Raw genomic sequence first — 21,882 nt, 5'->3', positions numbered from 1 at the left:
GCAATGTAGTTGAAGACAATGGAGCTAGGTTGATTTACAAGAACCAAAGAAACAGCTCATTGACTTCATCAGCTCCCATAAACTTCAGACCATACACCATAACCTGAACTGCACCTTCTCAACCTCCCTTTCTTCACACACCCTGTCACTAGGTGAGCTGGGCCTTTATGAGGGAATGGATCCAACCCATCTGTGCTTTATTAACAGCTTCTCAATAGGGCCTGATAGATAGCAGCTGGTCTTTCTAAAGAGCCAGAGAGGAAGAGGAAATAGGGGAGGAAGCTGTGGCAGAGCCTGCAGGGGTCAGGAGGCACCTATAGGAGACAGACCTTTGACTGCGGGGAGAGCAGAAGCAGATCCTGGGGTGGGATGAAAAGCTGTTCCCAACTTGGAAACTTGAAGATAGACAGAGAGACCTCAGGGAGGAGGGGCTGGGTGCAGCTTGAGCCCAGGCTGGAAGACTCTTTTGTGCTTATTTTTAATTTTATGTTAATAAGCCAGACCCTAAGAAGGGACACATGCGCCTTTGTGGAGTTATTGAGGAGCTCTGAGGAAGAAAATGGAGGCCAGGCATTGAGGAGTCATCCCAAGTCATGAGGTGGCATTCCAGAGGTGGCCACTCTATTTACACGTCCCTTTACCAAACTACCCTTTCTTCTCCTATCCACATAATTTGTGGATATTGATGTAATAGAGTTATGTGCAGGAAGGGGTTAGTTTGATCCATGGTGGAGACAGAAGACTGGCATTCCCAGAGGCGCAGAGTTAAGGTTGCTAGAGAAAATCTGCCTTTAGTTTTTCCATTAACTTCTTTCAAGGGCTGTTTGAGATTTTTCACATGAGAGATTTTTCCTTGAAAAAGGTGGTTTCATCAAAATTTACATTTCCTGCTGGACAGCTGGGAGCTGGGCAGCAGGGAAGCCAGACAGTATGGGCATCTGGGCATCAGAGGAATTGGGCAGCAGTCAAGCTGAAGTCAACCAGGAGCCTTCCTGATTTCCACTAAAAGTTTCAATGGATTCAACGCATTCCAATGAAAAGATCCGATTCTGTCAAAACAGCATGTTCCAGTGGAAAATTGTTCAATAGGATATTTTTTGACCAGCTCTAATAATTATCCCACCTAATGACAGGGGTGATGTGCACGTTATTATTAAGGCCACTCAGGAGAAGAAATGGGACTCCGACTCAGAGATTGTGCACTTCTCTGCTCAGCCCATTCTGTGACTAAGACTTTGGGTGCAACGTTGCATACCAAGCTATAGTGTCCAGTTCCTTACCAGCAAGGATCAATGGGAAATTTGGGTAAACAAGGAAAGCAGGGTTAGGACTCCAGGACTTTACTGCTTCTAGTGATCAATTATTTATTGCTTCAGATTTACCAGAGCACTTCTCCCGTATTAAGCCAACCACTAACAGATTAGGATATCTGCGGACTTTCCATGGGGCCATTGTGTTCCACCTTTCAGTCTTATCAAAAAGAAGACTGCAAGGTGACTTGATTAAAGCGTATATGCTCCTTCATGGGGAGAAAGCACCTGCTTCTAATGGGCACTTTCAAATTAACAGGATAAGAACCAATGACTGGAAGCTGAAGCCAGACAAATGCAAATTAGAAATAGGGCACAAATGTTTAACAGTGAGGGTTTGAAGGGGTACAATGACCCCACACTGTCTGGAAAGAGGCTAATGAGGGCCTGGGCACTCAGTCAGCCCTACCCTGTTACACCTATGTGCTAGTACCTTGAAGGAAGACCTTACAGGACTCAGAGAAAACCTATCGATTGTGCGGAGGCAAGCTGGTCTGGGGGTAGGGGCTGTCCTGAGCCTGCTAGGTGCCAGATCCTCTTTGGGGCAGATTGACCCAGTGTGGGACCTGTAGATTTGCTTTGTTCACCATAATGAATCCTCTTTCCTTCTGGGATCTGTGAAGGAGTGAGCCTGAGAATGGGGTTGTTTGTCTAGGAGTATGGTTCTCGCTTTGGGTGCAAACTGTCTTAAGTTCAAATCACAAATGAGCCTTCTTGAGGTTTTTCCTGCAGAAAGGGACCTGGGGATTACAGTGGATGAGAAGCTGGAAATAAGTCAGCAGTGTGCCCCTGTTGCCAGGAAGTCCAATGGCATATTGGGTTGTATTAGTAGGAGCATCGCCAGCAGATCAAGAGAAGTGATTATGGCACTTTTGAGGCCACACCTCAAGTATTGTGTCCAGTTTTGGTCCCCACACTACAGAAGGGATGTGGACAAATTGGAGAGAGTCCAGCTGAGGGCAACAGAAATGATTAGGGGCTGGGACACATGAGTTATGAGGGAGGCTGAGGGATCTGGGGTTATTTAGTCTGCAGAAGAGAAGAGTGAGGGGGGACTTGATAGCAGCCTTCAACTACCTGATGGGGGGTTCCAAAGAGAATGGAGTTAGGCTGTTCTTAGTGGTGGCAGATGACAGAACAAGAAACAATGATCTTAAGTTGCAGTGGGGGAGGTCTAAGTTAGATATTAGGAAACACTATTTCACTAGGAGGGTGGTGAAGCACTGGAATGGGTTACCTAGGGAGGTGGTGGAATCTCCATTCTTAGAGGTTTTTAAGGCCCGGCTTGACAAAACCCTGGCTGGGATGTTTTAGTTGGTGTTGGTCCTGCTTTGAGCAGGGGGTTGGATTGGTGACCTCCTGAGGTCTCTTCCAACCCTAATCTTCTATGATTCTATGACAGGCTGAGTTAGAAAGTAGCCGAGGAGGAGGCAATGGGTGTGAAGAGACAGACCTGAACTGCTTACTACAGAGTACTCAGAGAAGATAGTAAGCCTGGTTTCCCCTACCAGCCCCTTGAGAATGGTGGCATGAAGACCCCCAGAGATGAGCTGGAAGGCCAATAAAGCCTCAAGTCAGGATGAAAAGCTGGCATGAAGCCACTGGACTACTGAGGAGCTAGATTGGGTTTACCTCAGATTGCGTGGGAATATATGTGACTTGGCTGGAGGGCTGAGTTATGAGAAGTAGATCACAGCATGGCCAGAGTAACAGTCAGCATGGAGTGCCAAAGAAGAAGACGACCTTGCTAGGCCATGCCCAGCCATGAGAAGACACGCTAGCCAGGGAGACACACTTCTGGAGAAGTTGATTAACCATTGGAACAAGCTACCAAGAGAAGTGGTGAATTCTCCATCTCTTGATATCTTCAGATCAAGACCAGACGCTTTTCTGAAAGTTGCTTTAACCAAGCACAAGTTATTGGGCTAAATACTGGGGAAACTAGATGAAATGTAATGCCCTGCTATGTACAGGAGATCAGAGAAGATGATTTAATGTCCCTGCTGGCCTAAGATCGGTGAATCTATGAACCCTCTTCTAAAGCTGTTGGTACTAGATAATTCAGAGACAGGATAGCGGACAAGGTGGATGACTGGCCTCCTCTAGAATGGCAATTCCTATGTTCTTTAGAACTGGTAAAGAGAAACTCCTCCTTTGATATTAGACATTTTCCTATCTCCATAACTATTCCTTTGAAACTAGAAGTTGTCCTATCTCCACAACTTTCTCACTGAGGTTAGGAGTTCATGTATTAAACTTGTTTGTAAGTTCTAAAAATAAAATGTAGCATTAAGGCTGCCCTTGCGGCAGTTGGAAATTCCCAATTGCATAAGTTTCCAGGGAATTGTTTCACTCTTATATAATGAATCAGAAAAGGTATTCACTTTTGGAGATCAGATAAAAGCCATCTGTGCCAATCAGGAGAATAGAACAGGGGATCGTCTGTAGAACTCTTAGGTCTCTTTGCTGAGGTCCATGGTGATAGACTCTGGATCCTGGCCTCTGAAACGCTGTATGAAGAGGTCCCATTAGAGACTCCAGCTTTTATTATACCTGTTTTCGAGGAAGCACAACCTTTCTCGTCAGATTCACAGAAGGTAAAGGATGATGTATATTGTCATGAATAGTGTGAAACAGAGATACTGTGTTTCTGTGAGACACCCCTGAACAGACCAGTTTAGATGTATGTAGAACACCCTGGGTTTACTCAGAGTCAGCCCTAGCCAGAGCTAGATGGGAGGAATTTGTGAGGATTTATGAGAATTTGTTTCTCCCCAGTCATTCACTGCATAAAAGCCAACCTCCATGATCAATGCTGGTTAAAGCCCAGCGGCAGTGAGACCCCAGACAGAGGGAGAGAAGATAGAAACTGAGAAAATAAAGTATCAGAGGGGTAGCCGTGTTAGTCTGGATCTGTAAAAGCAGCAAAGAGTCTTGTGGCACCTTATAGACTAACAGACGTTTGGGAGCATGAGCTTTCGTGGGTGAATACCCACTTCGTCGGATGCAGTGAGAAACATAGTTATTGAACGTCTTCATGGTGCTATGAGACCACTCACAGTTTTTTGCACACACTAACAAGCGAAGCCAGAATCATCTGTTGTGGTGTATGTTAGACCCAGGAGGTAATTGCTCTGCTCTACTCATTACCAAAAAGACCACTGCTGGAGCACTATGTTCAGTTTTGGCCATCACACAATAAGAAATACATGGACAAAATGGGGAGAATCTAGAAGTGAGCAACAATTTGATAAAAGGTTTAGAAAACCTGACCTATGAGGAAAGGTTGAAAAAATTGGGCATGTTTAGTGTAGAGAAGAGAGAACTGAGGGGGATGAGAAAATAAATTTTTTCTGAGGGTAACATAGTTAATGTATCTGGTAAAAACAAGTGTAACACATATTCAGTAGGAGGAACAATCTTAGAATAGAAAATCTTAAATGAGGTATCTAGCTAGCTAACTGTCTGTCTGCCAATCTGTCACTATTTATCCTTCCCTCCACAATCTAGCTTTATTTCTGCCTGTCTATCTTGCAGTGTCTCTGACTACTCTTCATCTATCTATCTATCTATCTATCTAACTTCATTAATTTGCCATCAGAGTGATTTCTAAGTTACAGAAGATAAAAGAAACCCTAAAACACACGAGTTTGCAGTTCAATATGGCTGCAAAAATGCAATGTCTAGCAGATAGGAAGAAAAAATAGGCAGGTATTAAAATGAATATTATATTGTGTCTGATATTTGCATGGCTAGTATTTGTAATCCTGTTAAAACTCCCTAAACAAAGACATAGAATAACAATCAAACAACAATTATTGTACTGCTTATCTCAAAATTCACAAACAAATTCATCACTAAGTAAAGCATCAATAAAAAATTCAGATATGTGTGTGACAAGGAGGTAAAATAATAAATTATAGAACCGAAGAGCTGGAAAGGATCTTGAGAGGTCACCTAGTCCATCCTCCTGGGCTGACCATGTAGACCATTTCTGACAGTTGTTTGTCTAAGCTGCTTTTTAAAAAGTCAAATAATGGGGATTCCAAAACCTGCCTTGTAACCTGTTATGAGGCTTCCCTATCCTTAGAGTTAGAAAGTTTTTCTACTCACAAAACTAAATCTCCCTTGCTGCAGATAAAGCTGATTCCTCCTTATGCGACCCTCAGTAGACATAAAGAACAATTGATCACTGTCCTCTTTATAACAACCTTTTACATGTTTGAAGACTCATCAGGTTCCCCCTCTTCTCTCTCTTCTCTAGACTAAATGTGCCCAATTTTTTCAACCTTTCCTCATAGGTCAGGTTTTCTAAACCTTTTATCATTTTGTTGCTCACTTCTAGATTCTCCCCAATTTGTCCATATATTTCATATTGTGTGATGGCCAAAACTGAACATAGTCCTCCAGCTGAGGCCTTCTTGGTGATGAGTAGAGCAGAACAATTACCTCCTGGGTCTTACATACACTATAACAGATGATTCTGGCTTCGCTTGTTAGTGTGTGCAGAAAGCTGTGAGTGGTCTCATAGCATCATGAAGACGTTCAGTAACTATGTTTCTCAGCAGATGGCGAGCCAGTTTATAAAGGGCATAAAATATTATTCTGATCTTTTACAGCTGGAGAAAGTGAGGCACGGAATGATATGATTTGCTCGAGGTCACACTGGATCAGGATTGAAGCCCAGATCTCCTGACTCCCAGTCTTGCCCATTACACTGCACAATGCTGAAGTGCACAGTGTTACTGGGGATAACTGAGGTACCAACCCAGCAAAAGGGTTTGAGGTTAGAACATGTACAGAGACACTGATGATATTTGCAGGGCAAAGGTTCAAGAGCAGAAATGCAAGACAACCTGTCCATCCCTCTCTAACCAAATTTAAATATCAACAAAAACAAAGTAACCCCTCCCCCCAAAAGGTATCTGTTTCATGTCATATTTCACAGGCTATTATTACTACTTTTTAAAAATTATTTTTCTTGATAGAATCCATGGCAGACACAAAAGAGAGAAATCAAACATCCATCACAGGATTTATTCTCTTGGGCTTTGGGAATCTCCATGAACTGAAAATTCTTCTCTTCCCACTGTTTCTAGTGATCTACATTGTGACAGTGGCTGGGAACATCCTCATTGTTACACTAGTTGTGGCTGATCAGCACCTTCACATCCCCATGTACTTCTTCCTGGGGAACTTGTCCTGCTTGGAGACCTGCTACACCTCCACCCTCCTGCCCAGGATGCTGGCCAGTCTCCTGACTTGGGACAGATCCATTTCTGATAGTGGCTGCATCATACAATTTTATATCTTTGGTTCTCTGTTAGCTACAGAATGTTGTCTCTTATCAGTGATGTCTTACGATCGGTATTTAGCTATATGCAAACCACTGCAATATGCAGCCCACATGAATAGTAGATTTTCCTTCCAGTTAGCAGTCGGGTGTTGGCTAACTGGGTCTGTAGCCAGCACAATCACAGCATGTTGGTTATCACAATTGATTTTCTGTTCCCCCAATGAAATTGACCATTTCCTTTGTGATTACACCACATTGATAAAACTGTCCTGCAGTGACACCAGCTTGATGATTCTTGTGATTTTCCCTCTCTGCTTCATATTCATTCTTCCCCCATTTCTATTAACCCTGGCATCTTACGTGTATATCGTCAGCACTGTCCTGAGAATTTCTTCCAGCACTGGGAGACAAAAGGCTTTTTCCACCTGCTCCTCTCACCTCATCATTGTGACAATTTTCTATGGGACTCTATTCGTTGTCTACATGCTCCCAGATACTGCTGCACTGCCAGACCTCAACAAAGTGTCCTCTGCCTTCTACACCATCCTGACTCCCATGGTCAATCCTCTCATCTACAGCCTGAGAAACAAGGAGGTCAAGGAGGCCCTGAGAAAAGCTCTGAGTAAGACGATGACTTTTATAACCAATCACAAACTTTTTTCTTGACATTTATTGTAAGTCGCAATAAAATATATATATAGTGGGAGCTCATCAAGCGGTGTAATTTAGCAATCCAAAGCGTATGTGGGAGCCCTGAATTATTCGAGCTGTTCTATTACCTACAGTGAGACCCCTGGTGTGCAGATGGGCTGGTTTATAAGTAATGACTGCAGGGCCAGGTATTCGCTGACTCATCAGGCACATTCTGGATGGATCCTGGATCTGCCTGGGGTAATGTGAGCTAAATCAGCTGCGCTGTGAGATGGACAGAGCATGTCCAGCCCACCCTGAACTGAACTCCACCGATGTCAGTGGGGACTTAAGGGGTTTATTCATGATGAAGTTCCCTGCAGTGCAGAGGGTCTACATGAGGTATACGATGTTTGCACTATTGTTGTAGCCGTGTTTTCCCCCAGGATATTAACGAGACAAGGTGGATGACGTAATATCTTTTATTGGTCCAGCTTCTGCTGGTGAAAGAGACAAGCTTCTGAGTTTACACAAAGGTCTTCTTCAGACTGGGAACAGGTACTTGGCATGTCACAGCTACATACAAATGTGGAACAGATAAGGCATTAACACATGTTGCAAGAGGCTATTCAAGGTGAAGTGGGCAGTTAACACCTCTCCAATCACAAGACAAAGAGGGTTAGTGAGTTACAGATTGCTGGAATGAGCCATAAATCCAGTGTCTTTATTAAGGCCCCATGATTTTTGCTGTGTAGCAGATTTATGAATTTAAGTATCATTAAACAATTACAACCCATACTCATTGGAGACCACATCCTGAATGACATCTTTCCGAACCCCTTCCTTTGACCTTCAAACATACCCCTGCAACCTCTCCAACCTCATTATCAGAAGCAAGTTCCCCACAGACCAGGAGCCACCAACTCAAAGAGGCACCAGCCCCTGCCATAACAACAGTTGTGAAACCTGCCGACATATCTCCACTGCCATGATGGTCAACACCTACCACAACACATGTTTCCAGGTCCATGGGACCTACACATGGCTATCACAACATGCGGCATACCTCAGCTGGTAGGCTTTCTCAGAGCAAGTCCTACCAAAAGGCAGGGAGAGGAGAAGGCTTCTCTTATAAACTTTAGCCCGCTGCTTTGGCCACTCGCCAAGAATATTGGAGACCCTAAGTTTAATTTTGAACATTTGGTTTTCTACATTTTAGATACATGCTCTAACCCCAGTGCAAAAGAGAGGCTTGAAGGATTAGATTTTTTATCTGTAAAAAACCCTTACACATCAAAATACACAAAATAATGAAAAAAATATTTCCATTGATAAGAATAGAAATTTACAGATAGGCAAAGTAAGAAAAATGCTGCTTGAGAATTTATTAGAGTTTGCCTTGTATATTTTGATACGTGATGTTGTCAGAGTGTGTTGTAATGGTTGTAAAGCTTTGACTTTTAAAAATCAACATCTCCTGTCATTATATTATTATTGTCTGACCAACTCTGTTGTGTGACTCACCCTCACAATTTCTCACACCTGTGATTGTTAAAATCAATAAAAATCAGAAAAAAAACAATCCTTAAAACTCATAATTTTTCACAACTGTGAAAATGAAGATTGATAAAAATAGAAAAAAAAAGCTTAAAAGTACACACCGCTATTATATGTTGAAATTATAAAAAATAATAATAATTGAATTCTGCCAAGCCTAACTAAAGGATCTCTTAATATGGTGCTCTTCCAGTCTCTCCTGTTGAAGCTGTTTCCCTGTGTATAAACAATTAAATATGCACTGGGCCCATAGTGAGCGAAAGTGACTCTGTATCCCAGTGGTCAGGTCAGTCATGTGAGAGATGGAAGATCCCTGTTCAAATTCCTTCTCCTGATCAACCAGAGGAGGGAATTGACTTGGGGTCTCCGACAGCCCAGGTGGGTGCCCTAACCACTGGGCTAAATTTTATAAGGGAAGATGCTGCTGTTGCTTCCTTTTCCTCCCATGTCCCTAAAAGACCACCAGAAACTCCCTAGAAGTTGGGGGGCTACCATTACCGGAGCCATGGCCCTGCCCCTTCTGCCCAAGGCCCCGCCCCACACACTGCCTCTTTCCTGAGGCCCCGCCCCTACACGACCTCTTCTCCGAGTCCCCACCCCCACACTGCCACTTCCTCTGAGGCCCCGGCCCCACATCGCCTCTTCCCCCAAGGCCCCTCCTCCACACCACCCCTTCCCTCGAGGCCCTGCCCTCATGCCGCACCTTCCCCCGAGGCCCCACTCCCACACAACCTCTTCCCCCGAAGGCCCTGCACATTGCTCATTCTTCTCTGCCCCCTCCCCTTCTCACTTGTCCTTAACTCCGGTAACAAATGATGGGTCCCCTGGTCCCCCCATTCCAGCACCCTTGTGTCCCTCTGGCCATTTTGTGTAGAATTATGTCTGTTCAGAGCCTGACTACTGGATAAGGTTTTGCAGGTGAGATAAGCTGGGCAACACTCGTCTTCACAGGTTTGTGGATCATGCTGGGGCTTCCAGAGACACATGCCCAGAGGCACATGCCCAGAGGCACAAAGTAAGACACTTTGGGAATGTTTACAGTGCAAATAGGGGCCTAGGGCAAGATTTTTAAAGGTATTTTTAAAGGTAAGGATTTCAATGAGTGTTAGGTGCTAAATCCCACTAGGCACCTAAATATCTTTAAGAATCTGGCCAGAGGTAAGTTTAGGTGCTTAAATAGTTAGATGGCAGCAGAGCGAGTGTTTGTGGATTGCCGTGGTGCCTGAAACTGCCTAAATCTAGTCTTCAGGTGCCTAAGTCCCTTTGTGGATCTGAGCCTGGGTAACCAGAGATCACCGGAGTCTTCTTCATTTATTGAAGCAGGAAGCCACTGATATTCTATGAATTTTAGCTCATTTTCACCTGGTCTGTTGCTACCAGACCTATTGATTGAGACCTTTACAGAATGGCTCTGAGATATTCCTGTGTTACGCCAGTTATACATTGATTGAAACTTCTGAAATCAAACCTGTTGTGCTGACATAAAGCAGAGTGCTGAATCACGGCTTGTATGTTGAAAGTTCAGCCAGAATATCAAAGTGTTAATCTTCACCTGGGTAGATAGTTATCATTTTCCCGATTAGGTAATCAGGAAGATCAAACAGCAAATGATTCTTATTTAGCTTTTCTAGAACACCACAGATGGTTGCATGGGGATTTAACACACAAATTAAAAAAAAAATGTTTTGCCCCAAAATCATGTTGTGCTAACTACTCTGATTTTGTATGATTGGTTATTTTATTGTTGTTACTCTTGTTGCTGTTTTTTTATTTTAAATTCATATAATAATATTTTATTTTGTTTTAATCACCATGGTAGTTTAAAAACATGACAATATGTAAAATTACAAGCCAGTCATATATGTGGATAGACCTCAGTCTCAATGTCACCTACTGAATGGCACACATCTCACGGTGTCCATTGGGCACCCAGCTCCCTTGGTGTCCTGGGAAACTCCCATCCCAGGAGCCTCCCCTCAGCAGGATATTTTCCAAATGCCAAAATTTGGAAAAGGATAAAAAGGTTGGGGGGAAAAGGCCCTACTATTTGACCTCCCTCTAACTTTTGCCATTTGGAAAATAAGAATTAAGTGCTGAAAATATTACTGTCAGAGATAAAGCAATACTTTCACTTTTGATGAAAATGCTTTCAACACTTAACAATATTCAGTATTAGGTGGCAATATTTTGGAAACAGTAAGAAAGTATGAAAAAAACAATATTTTCCCATAATACTTTCCTATGTTTTCAAAATTTCTTTGAAGAAAGTTGCAATTTCCAGACAGGAATCTTTCTAATGGGGACATTTCCCATTAAATGTTTCATAGGAAAAATCCTGATTTTCCCACCAGCTCTACTCAACGTCAAGACTTTTCATATTGTCACCAAAAAGAACTGGGAGCCAAGCAGTGAGAACTGGAAGTCCTGGTACACTCAAGGAATTATGATGTGATTGGACTAACAGAGACTTGGTGGTATAGCTCACATGACTGGAGTACTGTGATGGATGGCTCTAAACTGTTCAGGAAGGACAGGTAGGGGAGTTGCATTGTATATAAGAGAGCAGTATGATTGCTCAGAGCTCTGGTATGAAACTGCAGAAAAAAACAGAGAGTCTCTGCATTAAGTTTAGAAGTGTGAGCAACAAAGGTGATGTCATGTTACTAGATCACAGGCCCTGGTTCTTATGGGGGACTTCAATCACCCTGATACCTGCTGAGAGAGCAATACAGCAGTGCACAGACAATCCAGGAAGTTTTTGAAATGTGTGAGGGACAATTTCTTGGAGCAAGTGCTGGAGGAACCAACTAGGGTCAAAGCTCTTCTTGACCTGATGCTCACGAACAGGGAAGAATTCGTAGGGGAAACAAAAGTGAATGAGAACCTGGGAGGCAGTGACCATGAGATGGTTGAGTTCAGGATCTTCACACAAGGAAGAAAGGAGAGCTGCAGAATACGGACCCTGGACTTCAGAAAAGCAGACTTTGACTCTTTCAGGAAACTGATGGGCAGGATCTCCTGGGAGAATAACATGAAGGGGAAAGGAGTCCAGGAGAGCTGGCTGTATTTTAAATAATCCTTATTAAGGTTGCAGGAATAAACCATCCCAATGTGTAGAAAGAATAGTAAATATGGCAGGTGAGCAGCTTGGCTTAACAGGAAAATCCTTGCTGATCTTAAACACAAAACTTAAGGAGTGGAAGATTGGACAAATTACCAAAAAGGAATATAAAAATATTGCTCAGGCATGCAGGAGTGATATCAGGAAGGCTAAATCACACTTGGAGTTGCACCTCGGAACAGATGTTAAGAGTAACAAGAAGGGTTTCTTCAGGTATGTTAGCAACAAGATGGTCAAGGAAAGTGTGGGCCCCTTACTGAATGGGGAAGGCAGCCTAGTGACAGAGGATGTGGAAAAAGCTAATATACTCAATGCTTTTTTTGCCTCTGTCTTCATGAATAAGGTCAGGTCCCAGACTACTGCACTGGGCAGCACAGTATGGGAAGGAGGTGACCAGCACTCTGTGGAGAAAGAAGTGGTTCAAGACTGTTTAGAAAAGCTGGATGAGTACAAGTCCATGGGGCTGGATGCGCTGCATCCGAGGGTGCTTAAAGAGTTGCTGGATGTGACTGCACAGCCATTGGCCATTATCTTTGAAAACTCATGGCCATCAGGGGAGGTCCCAGATGACTGGGAAAAGGCTAATGTAGTGCCCATCATTAAAAAAAAGAAGAAGGAGGATCTGGGGAACTACAGGCCAGTCAGCCTCACCTCAGTCCCTGGAAAAATCATGGAGCAAATCTCAATCTATTCTGAAGCACTTAGAGGAGAGGAAAGTGATCAGGAATAATCAGCATGGATTCACCAAGGGCAAGTCATGCCTGACTAACCTAACTGCTTTCTATGACAAAATAACTGGCTCTGTGGATGAGGGGAAAGTTTGGGCGTGTTATTCCTTGACTTTAGCAAAGCTTTTAATATGGTCTCCCACAGTATTCTTGCTAGCAAGTTAAAAAAGTATGGATTGGATGAATGGACTATAAGATGGATAGAAAGCTGGCTAGATTGTTGGGCTCAATGGGTAGTGATCAATGGCTCCATGTCAAGTTGACAGCAGGTATCAAGCAGAGTGCCCCAAGGGTCACTCCTGGGGCCAGTTTTGTTCAATATCTTCATTAATGATCTGAAGGATGATGTGGATGGCACCCTCAGCAAGTTTGCAGATGACACTAAACTGGGAGGAGTGGTAGATATGCTGGAGGGTACAGAGGGACCTAGACAAATTAGAGTATTGGGCCAAAAGAAATCTCATCAGATTCAACTAAGGACAAGTACAGAGTCCTGCATTTAGGATGGAAGAATCCCATGCACTTCTACAGACTAGGGACCAAATGGCCAGGCAGCAGTTCTGCAGAAAAGAACCTAGGGGATACAGTGGATGAGAAGCTGGATATGAGTGAACTCTGTGTCCTTTTTTCCAAGAAGGCTAACGGCATTTTAGACTGTATAAGTAGGGGCATTGCCAGCAGATCAAGGGACACGAGCATTCCCCTCTATTTGGCATTGGTGAGGCCTCATCTAGAGTTCTGTGTCCAGTTTTGGGCCCCACACTACAAGAAGCATGTGGAAAAATTGGAAAGAGTTCAACGGAGGGCAAAAAAAATGATTAGGAGGTGGAGAACATGATTTATGAGGAGAGGCTGAGGGGACTGGGATTATTTAGTCTGCAGAAGAGAAAAATGAGGGGGGATTTGACAGGTGCTTTGACTACCTGATGGGGGGTTCCAAAGAGGATGGAGCTCAGCCGTTCTCAGTGGTGGCAGATGACGGAACAAGAAGCAATGGTCTCAAGTTGCAGTGGGGGTGGTCTAGGTTGGATATTAGGAAACACTATTTCACTAGGAGGGTGGTGAAGCACTGGAATGGGTTACCTAGGGAGGTGGACTCTCCTTAGAGGTTTTTAAGGTCAGGTTTGACAAAGCTCTTGATGGGATGATTTAGTTGGGGGTTGGTCCTGCTTTGAGCAGGGGGTTGGACTTGATGACCTCCTGATGTCCTTTCCAACCCTGATATTCTATGATTCTATGATTCCCTAATAGGATTGAGAGACTCAGGAGTTGGCCGAAGGGTCTGTGGAGAAAAAATCTTTTTTGTAGTGTACCTAGAGTGGAGAAATTGGAGAACAACCAGTCCTCTGGCCTAATTTATATGGACAAATTCTAGAAAGGGGAGGGAAGTATGAATGTCCACTGCCTTGCATCTTGTGCAATCATTCACATCTCTGAATGAGAATATAAATGCTCAGGACCTATTTCTCCTCTTTATGCCTCTGATGTTAGTGCAGTCACTTCTGATTTACACTGGTGTCAGTCAGAGAAGAATCAGGCAATATTATTCTGCTCTGGTAGCATATTACATCATGTCCGTAATGTTATATCCTTGGGGGCAGCCGGTTTAGGAAGAAATCACTTGAGGCCAGACAGCAGACAGCTAACCAAACCACCATTTTATTTACAGACACAGAGAGCTCACTCAGCCGGTTGAAACCGGCTGAGCTATCCCTTAATAGTCTAACTCAGTTGCCATAGTAACAAAACCCATGACAACCAAATACACAACATATTCCTCCCCCCCTAATAAGAACATCCCCTAAATAAAACACACACTAAACTAGAGAAGGAGGGTAGACTGCCTCCATTCCCGGCTAAACCCTAGGGATTATTTTGCCCCATAACCGTGGGTTCGATCTAACTAAAGATCCAGCCAATGAGGAGGTCTTCTGTCTCTAGGTGGATTACGGCGAACTTCTGGTGTTGTTGCACCCGAAAGTACTAGGGGCTCGGGGTCCGCAGCACGAATAGGTGAGGAGGTGGTATCAGCTCATGCTGGGCAAAGGGGTATCTCAGCTGCCGGCAGTAATGGAGGAGAACAGTCAGGAACAGGTGACTCATGATTCGGTGTCTCACCAGGAGGGGTGAAGTCAGACCCCTCAACTGCAGATGGGTCCTGAAGACTGGCATGACCTGGCAACAGCTGATCTACATGTCGCCGCCAGGTAAGATTCTCTGCAGTCTGGACTGTATAGGAAACAGGTCCTGTTTGAGTGATGACTGTGGCCGGGACCCATTTAGCTCTGGAAGTATAATTCTGAGCCAAAACTGGCTGTCCTGGGCTAAAGGTTCGGTCTTTTGCTCTGGGTGCCCGTCTGATGACTTGATATTGTTGCTGATGTTGCACAGTTTGTCTGGGTTCAGAAGGTTTCAGCAGATCAAAGCAAGTGCGCAGCTGTCGTCCCATCATTAGAAAGGCTGGGGAAGCCTGGGTCGTAGCATGAGGAGTGTTTCTATAGGAAAGTAAGAAGGTATCCAGACGCTTTTGAATGGAGTGTTGTCCCTTTGCTGATTTCAAAGCGTTTTTCATTGTCTGCACAAATCTTTCAGCTAATCCGTTGGTGGACGGATGATATGGTGCTGACGTGATGTGGTGTATCCCATTTGCCTTCATAAAATTTTGAAACTCCTGAGAGACGAACTGCGGTCCGTTGTCGCTCACAAGTTGTTCTGGCAGACCAAAACGACTAAAGAGTCCTCGTAGTTTTTGGATAGTACTCTCTGCAGTAGTGGACTGCATTATAGAGACTTCTGGCCATTTAGAATGGGCATCTACTGCCACCAAGAACATGCTTCCTTCAAGGGGGCCAGCAAAGTCAACGTGAATACGTTGCCACGGGTTTTCAGGCCAGTCCCATGGGTGTAGGGGTGCCCACTGGGGTGCATTTCTTACACCCTGACATGACATACAAGCTTTTGCCTTCTCTTCAATTGTTTTTCTAGGCCACCAAAAATAGCTTCGTGCAATTTCCTTCATGCGCACTATTCCACAGTGACCGGAATGTAGCTGTTCTAACATCTGTGATCTCAGGGGTGGTGGAATAATGACACGCCTCCCCCACAACAAACAACCAGATTGGACCGATAACTCCGTCCGCCTGGACATGTAGGGAACAAGGTCGGGTGAGACCGGAGAGGTTTGTCGAGATTTTCCATGCATCACCAGGTCCATAACTTGGGATAATACTGGGTCAATGCGGGTTGCCTTCTTTATCTGAGTAGCCGTGATGGGTGTATTCTCTACCTGTTCAAAGTAGAAGATTTCCTTTTGGGCACTATCTTGATGTTTGACCGGTAAAGGCAACCTTGAGAGGCCATCTGCATTGCCGTGCAGAGTGGATTTCCGATATTTGATCTCATATGTGTGTGCAGAAAGTATCAATGCCCAACGTTGCATACGACTAGCAGCTAATGGGGGAATGCCTGTGTAGGGTCCAAAAATTGATGTCAGAGGTCGATGGTCTGTAAGAAGAGTAAACTTTCGCCCAAACAGGTACTGATGAAACTTCCTAATTCCAAAAACAATTCCTAATGCCTCACGTTCGATTTGGGCGTAGTTAGTTTCTACTTTGCTTAGAGTGCGTGAAGCAAAAGCAATAGGTCTTTCTTCTCCCGAAGGCATAATGTGTGACACGACCGCTCCCACTCCATAAGGGGAAGCATCGCAGGCCAATTGCAGGGGTAAGGATCCATCAAAGTGCGTTAGAACTTCAGAATTTAACAATGCATCCTTAGCTTTGTTAAATGCAACATCACAGGCTTCAGTCCACTTCCAGGCCTTGTTCTGCCCAAGGAGCTCATGAAGTGGTTTTATCACTGTGGCTAACTGTGAGATGAACTTTCCATAATAGTTCAGTAGTCCTAGAAATGAGCGCAGCTGGCTTACATTTCGATGTGGGGGAGCCTCCACAATAGCTTTAACTTTTGCAGGGGCCTTATGAAGACCTGCAGAATCAATGATGTGTCCCAAATATTCAACAGAGGGCTTGAAGAATTCACACTTGTCTTTGCGAACTCGTAGGCCATACTCTTCCAGTCTTTGTAGGATAGCCTCTAAATTCTTTAAGTGATCCTCTTCATTTCTTCCAGTGACCAGGATATCATCCAGATAGCACTGAACTCCTGACAAGCCACACAAGATCTGGTCCATAGCCCTCTGGAACAGGGCGGGAGCCGATGTGATTCCGAAGGGTAGGCGACAGTATCGATAAAGCCCCTTATGAGTCACAATAGTCAACAGCTCTTGGGACTTTTCATCGACATGCATCTGTAAATATGCTTGACTCAGATCAATCTTACTGAACTTTTGTCCCCCAGCCAGGCCTGCAAAGAGGTCATCGATGCGGGGAAGCGGGTATTGCTCTGCACACAACACTGGTTTGACAGTGACTTTAAAATCACCGCAAATCCGGAGAGAGCCATCTTTCTTCATGATTGGAACGATAGGAGTGGCCCATGAGCTATGGGTAACTGGTATTAGGACTCCATTGGTGACCAGGCGCTCCAGGTCTGCTTCAACTTTTGGCCTGATGGCATATGGCACAGTTCGGGCTTTCAGATATTTTGGTGGACTGCCAGGTTTAATGTTCAATGTCACAGTGATTCCCTTCATACTTCCCAAATCATCTCCAAAAACAGCAGCATGTTTCCTTAGTATAGGGGTTAGACTGGTTTCTTCTTTAGTCATCCGGTGCACTTCTGCCCAGTTCAGTTGAATCTTCCCAAGCCAAGACCTACCCATTAAGGCTGGGTAGTTACCTCTCACCACAAACAGTGGCAATTTAGCCGCCTGTCCATTGAGCTCCACCTTAACATCAATAGTGCCCAACATGGGCACAGCTTCACCTGTATACGTCTTCAGAACAGTTTTTGTTGCCTTAAGCGGAAGATGCTGTAGCTTTTCCTTATACACAGTCTCAGGAACCAGCGAGACAGCTGCACCGGTGTCTAGTTCCATGCGTATAGGTTTGCCCTCCAATAAGGGGGTTACCCAGTATTCATGTGAGCCCGCTGCCAAAGACAAAACATGCAGTGGCACTTCCTCTTGTGAGGAGGTGTCACCTTGATCATCCTGGGTCTGCTCTAGGGTATGCAAGGTTCCTCTTTTTGTCAGCCAGACCACAGGCCTCTGTTTCTTTTGTTTACAGGCATACTCAATGTGTCCCTTTTTGCCACAGTGTCGACACATCAGGTCCTTACACCAGCATTCTGATGCCTGGTGTCCTGGCTTACCACAGCGGTAACATTCTTGACTCTGCACAGTTTTGTGGGTCGGTTCTTGTGACACTTTTTGCACCCTAGGGGGTGCACCGATGTATTTTGCCTCCCTTGTAGCCAGTTCCATTGAGACAGCAATATCAACAGCCTTCTGTAAGGTAAGCTGAGCCTCTGTCAGTAGGCACTTCCGTATAGCTTCACTGTACAGGCCACACACTAACCTGTCACGCAGGGCATCATTTAACATTTCTTTAAATTCACAGTGTTCTGCTAGCTTTTTTAGAATGGCTACAAATTGTACAACTGTTTCATCTTCCTTTTGGTCTCTTTTGTGGAACCTATATCTTTCAGCAACTACCAGTGGTTTTGGGGAAAAATGGGACCCCAGGATTTCCACAATGTCACTGTAAGATTTAGTTGCTGGCTTAACAGGGTGTAGTAAGCTGTGTAGCAGGGAGTAGGTTTTAGCCCCTACAACACTTAAGAATATTGGCAACTTCTTCGCTTCTGTAATGTCATTTGCAATAAAAAAAAGCTCAAAACGCTGAGTATACACATGCCACTGCTCTATATTCTCATCAAAAGGTTCCAGAGGCCTGGTCAGAGTAGCCATGATTTTAGTTTCACTTTCACAGTCAGTGCAAACAAGCAGCTTTTTTGTTTTTTTGTTCTTTACCTTAACTTCTACTTCCTTCTGTTACTGGAGCAGCACCGGAGTCTCACCCTCGTCGCCACTTGTTATATCCTTGGGGGCAGCCGGTTTAGGAAGAAATCACTTGAGGCCAGACAGCAGACAGCTAACCAAACCACCATTTTATTTACAGACACAGAGAGCTCACTCAGCCGGTTGAAACCGGCTGAGCTATCCCTTAATAGTCTAACTCAGTTGCCATAGTAACAAAACCCATGACAACCAAATACACAACACATAATTGCTTTGCAAAAGTGTAATCAACTATAGAAGGCCATGGAGATTCATGCCATCATATTCCACAGTTTCATTCAAACCTTTGCCAAACAGAGCAGGGATGAATGAAAATTCAGAGGAACTTTCCTCACATATAGGAAGGAATGACTGGACCACCAGCTTACCTTGCCACAGTCAATCAAACATTCACGATTAAATTAATAGCATTTCATCAACATTAATCTTAACGGTGCAATGAACCTAGAAGTGATGTTATCCCCTTCCCATGCAAGATCTTCTCAATAAATACTGATCATATACCCATGTGATCTCCAATACAATGATTTTACATAGAGGACATTATTTTCCAAAATTCGATATTTCAACAACATTCTTCATTGCAATTTTGAGTTGAAATGCAAACAATGAAAGCCGACTTATATTAAATGCAAATGATTTTTTGTGATTATTTTTCGGTGTTTCAATCAGCTATGGAGATGATTATTATTTGTGAAACTTTGATGATGCTTTTTGGCCAAAATTTCTAATTCCAATGCATATAAAAATTGGATAGAACATTAACATTTTATGTGTTTCTTTTTTGCAGTTTTTGGACACTAGTTCAACCATAGCTTTGAATGCCATTGACTTCAAAAGAACTACTCCAGATTTGCACAGTTGTATAACTGACATCAAAAAAAAGATGTGTACCCAAATTACTTTCTATGAGAAAATATTTTTCTCTTTACCATGTCCCCCAATATTCTCCTCAGAGCCTCTTTCACCTCTTTGTTCCTCAGGCTGTAGATAAAAGGGTTCAAGGTCGGGGTGACAGTTGTGTATATCAGAGATAGCACTTTGTTGCTGTCTGGTAAGTTAATGGAGTTGGGTCTTAAATAGATCAGACTGCTGCACCCATAATACAAGGTCACCACAATGAGGTGTGAGGAGCAGGTGGAGAAGGCTTTGTGTCTGCCTTCAGCCGATGCCATCTTTAAGATGGTGGAGATAATAAAGATGTAGGACACAAGGATGAGAGTAAATGGAGTGAAGATGACCAATATAGAAGCTGAAAACAACTGCATTTCATACTGAGAGGTGTCAATGCAAGAAAGCTTAATCAATGGGGGAATGTCACAGAAAAAATAGTTTATCTTATTGGAGCCACAAAATGGCAAGGTGGAAACCCTGACTGTCTGTACTAGGGACACCACATTCCCACTGAACCATGAGAAAACTGCCAATGAAAGGCACACCATCCTGTTCATGATGAGCCTGTACCTCAGTGGGTTGCATATGGCCACATAGCAATCATACACCATGGCGGCCAGAAGGAAGCACTCGGAGGCCCCAAGAAAGAGCAGGAAATACATTTGGACAACACAGCCCATGTAGGAAATGCTCTTGTCCTCTGAGAGGAAGTTCACCAGCATCTTGGGGACAGTGACCGACGTGTAGCAGATCTCCAGGAAGGATAAGACCCAGAGAAAGAAATACATGGGGTTGTGAAGGGCTGGGTCCATGGTGATTGTGATGAGAAGGATGTTCCCAGTCAGGGTAATGGTGTAAAATAACAGATAGATGGAGAACAGAGGCATTTCCAGCTCGCGGTGGTTGGACAATCCCTGTGAAATGAATTCAGTCACCACAGTGAGGTTCCCCCTTCTTGATTCTTCTGCATATTTCATCTGTGGGGGGACAATGAATATCTAGATAACATGTGAAGGAATGACCCACTGCAGGACCTAAGGGGGTGATATTCAAAGTCACCTATGGAATTTATGGACCCAATTCCCATGGACATTCAGTAGGAGTTGTAGCCCACATCCCCAAAGGTATGTGAGTGGCTACCTCCCACTGATTTCTAGGTGAGTTAGGCACCTAAATACTTTAAAATGTCTGGGAGCCTGACTGCCACATGTGCCTTTGAAAATCTTCCCCAAAAGCCATAGGGGCAAATTCTCTCTTCATGTCACCCAGTTCAAATCTCATCGAGGCTCCTTCCAAAATCCCTGTGTGGGTTGATTGGCATTTCCATATTCTAGATATGGCCATTAAACGGGAGAAAATGTCTCAAGAAAAAGAATCACCCCCAAAAGTTCATAATTTCTGTGTGAGCAGTCAGGACTGCCTGGAAAGGACCCGTCAGTTAGACAGATAGACTCACAGATAGACCAACAGAAAGACAGACAGACACACAGGCAGACCAAAAGAAATACAGATAGACCAATAGATAGATAGACCAGTAGACCAATGGATAGATTTCACTTGGACCCAAGTTACTTGTTTAAATTCTGTCCTCTTTCACATTCCTTTAACCATCCCACCTTCCCTCCTGCTCCAATAAGGATGCACAGTTTGTACTTGTGGCACCAGAGAGACTAACAAATTTATTTGGGCATAAGTTTTCATGGGCTAAAACCCACTCCATTGGATGCATGCAGTGGAAAATACAGTAGGGAGATATATATACACAGAGAACATGAAAAAATGGGTGTTGCCACGAGACTCGTATGGCAACACCCAGTTTTTTCATATTCTCTGTGTATATATATCTTCTCACTGTATTTTCCACTGCATGCATCCGATGAAGTGGGTTTTAGCCCACGAAAGCTTATGCCGAAATACATTTGTTAGTCTCTAAGGTGCCACAAGTACGCCTCATTTGTGGTTTTTTTTGCTGATACAGACTAACACGGCTACCAGTCTGAAACCAGTTTCTGACTTGACAATTGATAAGGAACAGATTGATTACACTATGTTCTATATGGTACACTATGCAGATCCCCAGGTGGTGCAGTTCAGCAAAGATGCTTTGAAGTAAATGGAGCTATGTTGACTACACCAGCATTTTACCCCTAGAATTCCATCTAATCAGCACAGAGTTTTCTGCCCTGCTTGGTGAATCTAAAGTATGAAGACATTACCAGAGACCAGGCGTCTGTAACTACAGGTCTACAAGGAAATAAAACAACTGTGTATAGGCATGTAGAAAAGTGTAACAAAAAGTAGAGCTGGTTTAAAATTTTTAGATAAATGTTTTCCGCATAAGAAAATGCTAATTCAACAAAATC

At 43.8% G+C, this 21,882-nt stretch overlaps 1 protein-coding gene across 1 annotated transcript; it reads right to left on the bottom strand.

The window, feature by feature from the left end:
• Positions 1-19,524: 19,524 nt before the first annotated feature.
• LOC123346711 (olfactory receptor 10A7-like) lies at positions 19,525-20,496 on the bottom strand. Its single transcript, XM_044984187.1, has one exon. The coding sequence runs from the start codon at positions 20,494-20,496 to the stop codon at positions 19,525-19,527; it is 972 nt and encodes a 323-aa protein (XP_044840122.1).
• Between the last annotated feature and the right edge of the window lie 1,386 nt (positions 20,497-21,882).

The sequence above is a fragment of the Mauremys mutica genome, chromosome 12 (genome assembly GCF_020497125.1).
Source record: "Mauremys mutica isolate MM-2020 ecotype Southern chromosome 12, ASM2049712v1, whole genome shotgun sequence".
Taxonomy (NCBI): Eukaryota; Metazoa; Chordata; order Testudines; family Geoemydidae; genus Mauremys; species Mauremys mutica.
Note: the sequence above shows the minus strand (reverse complement) of the source record. Positions and strands in the feature narration are given on the sequence as shown.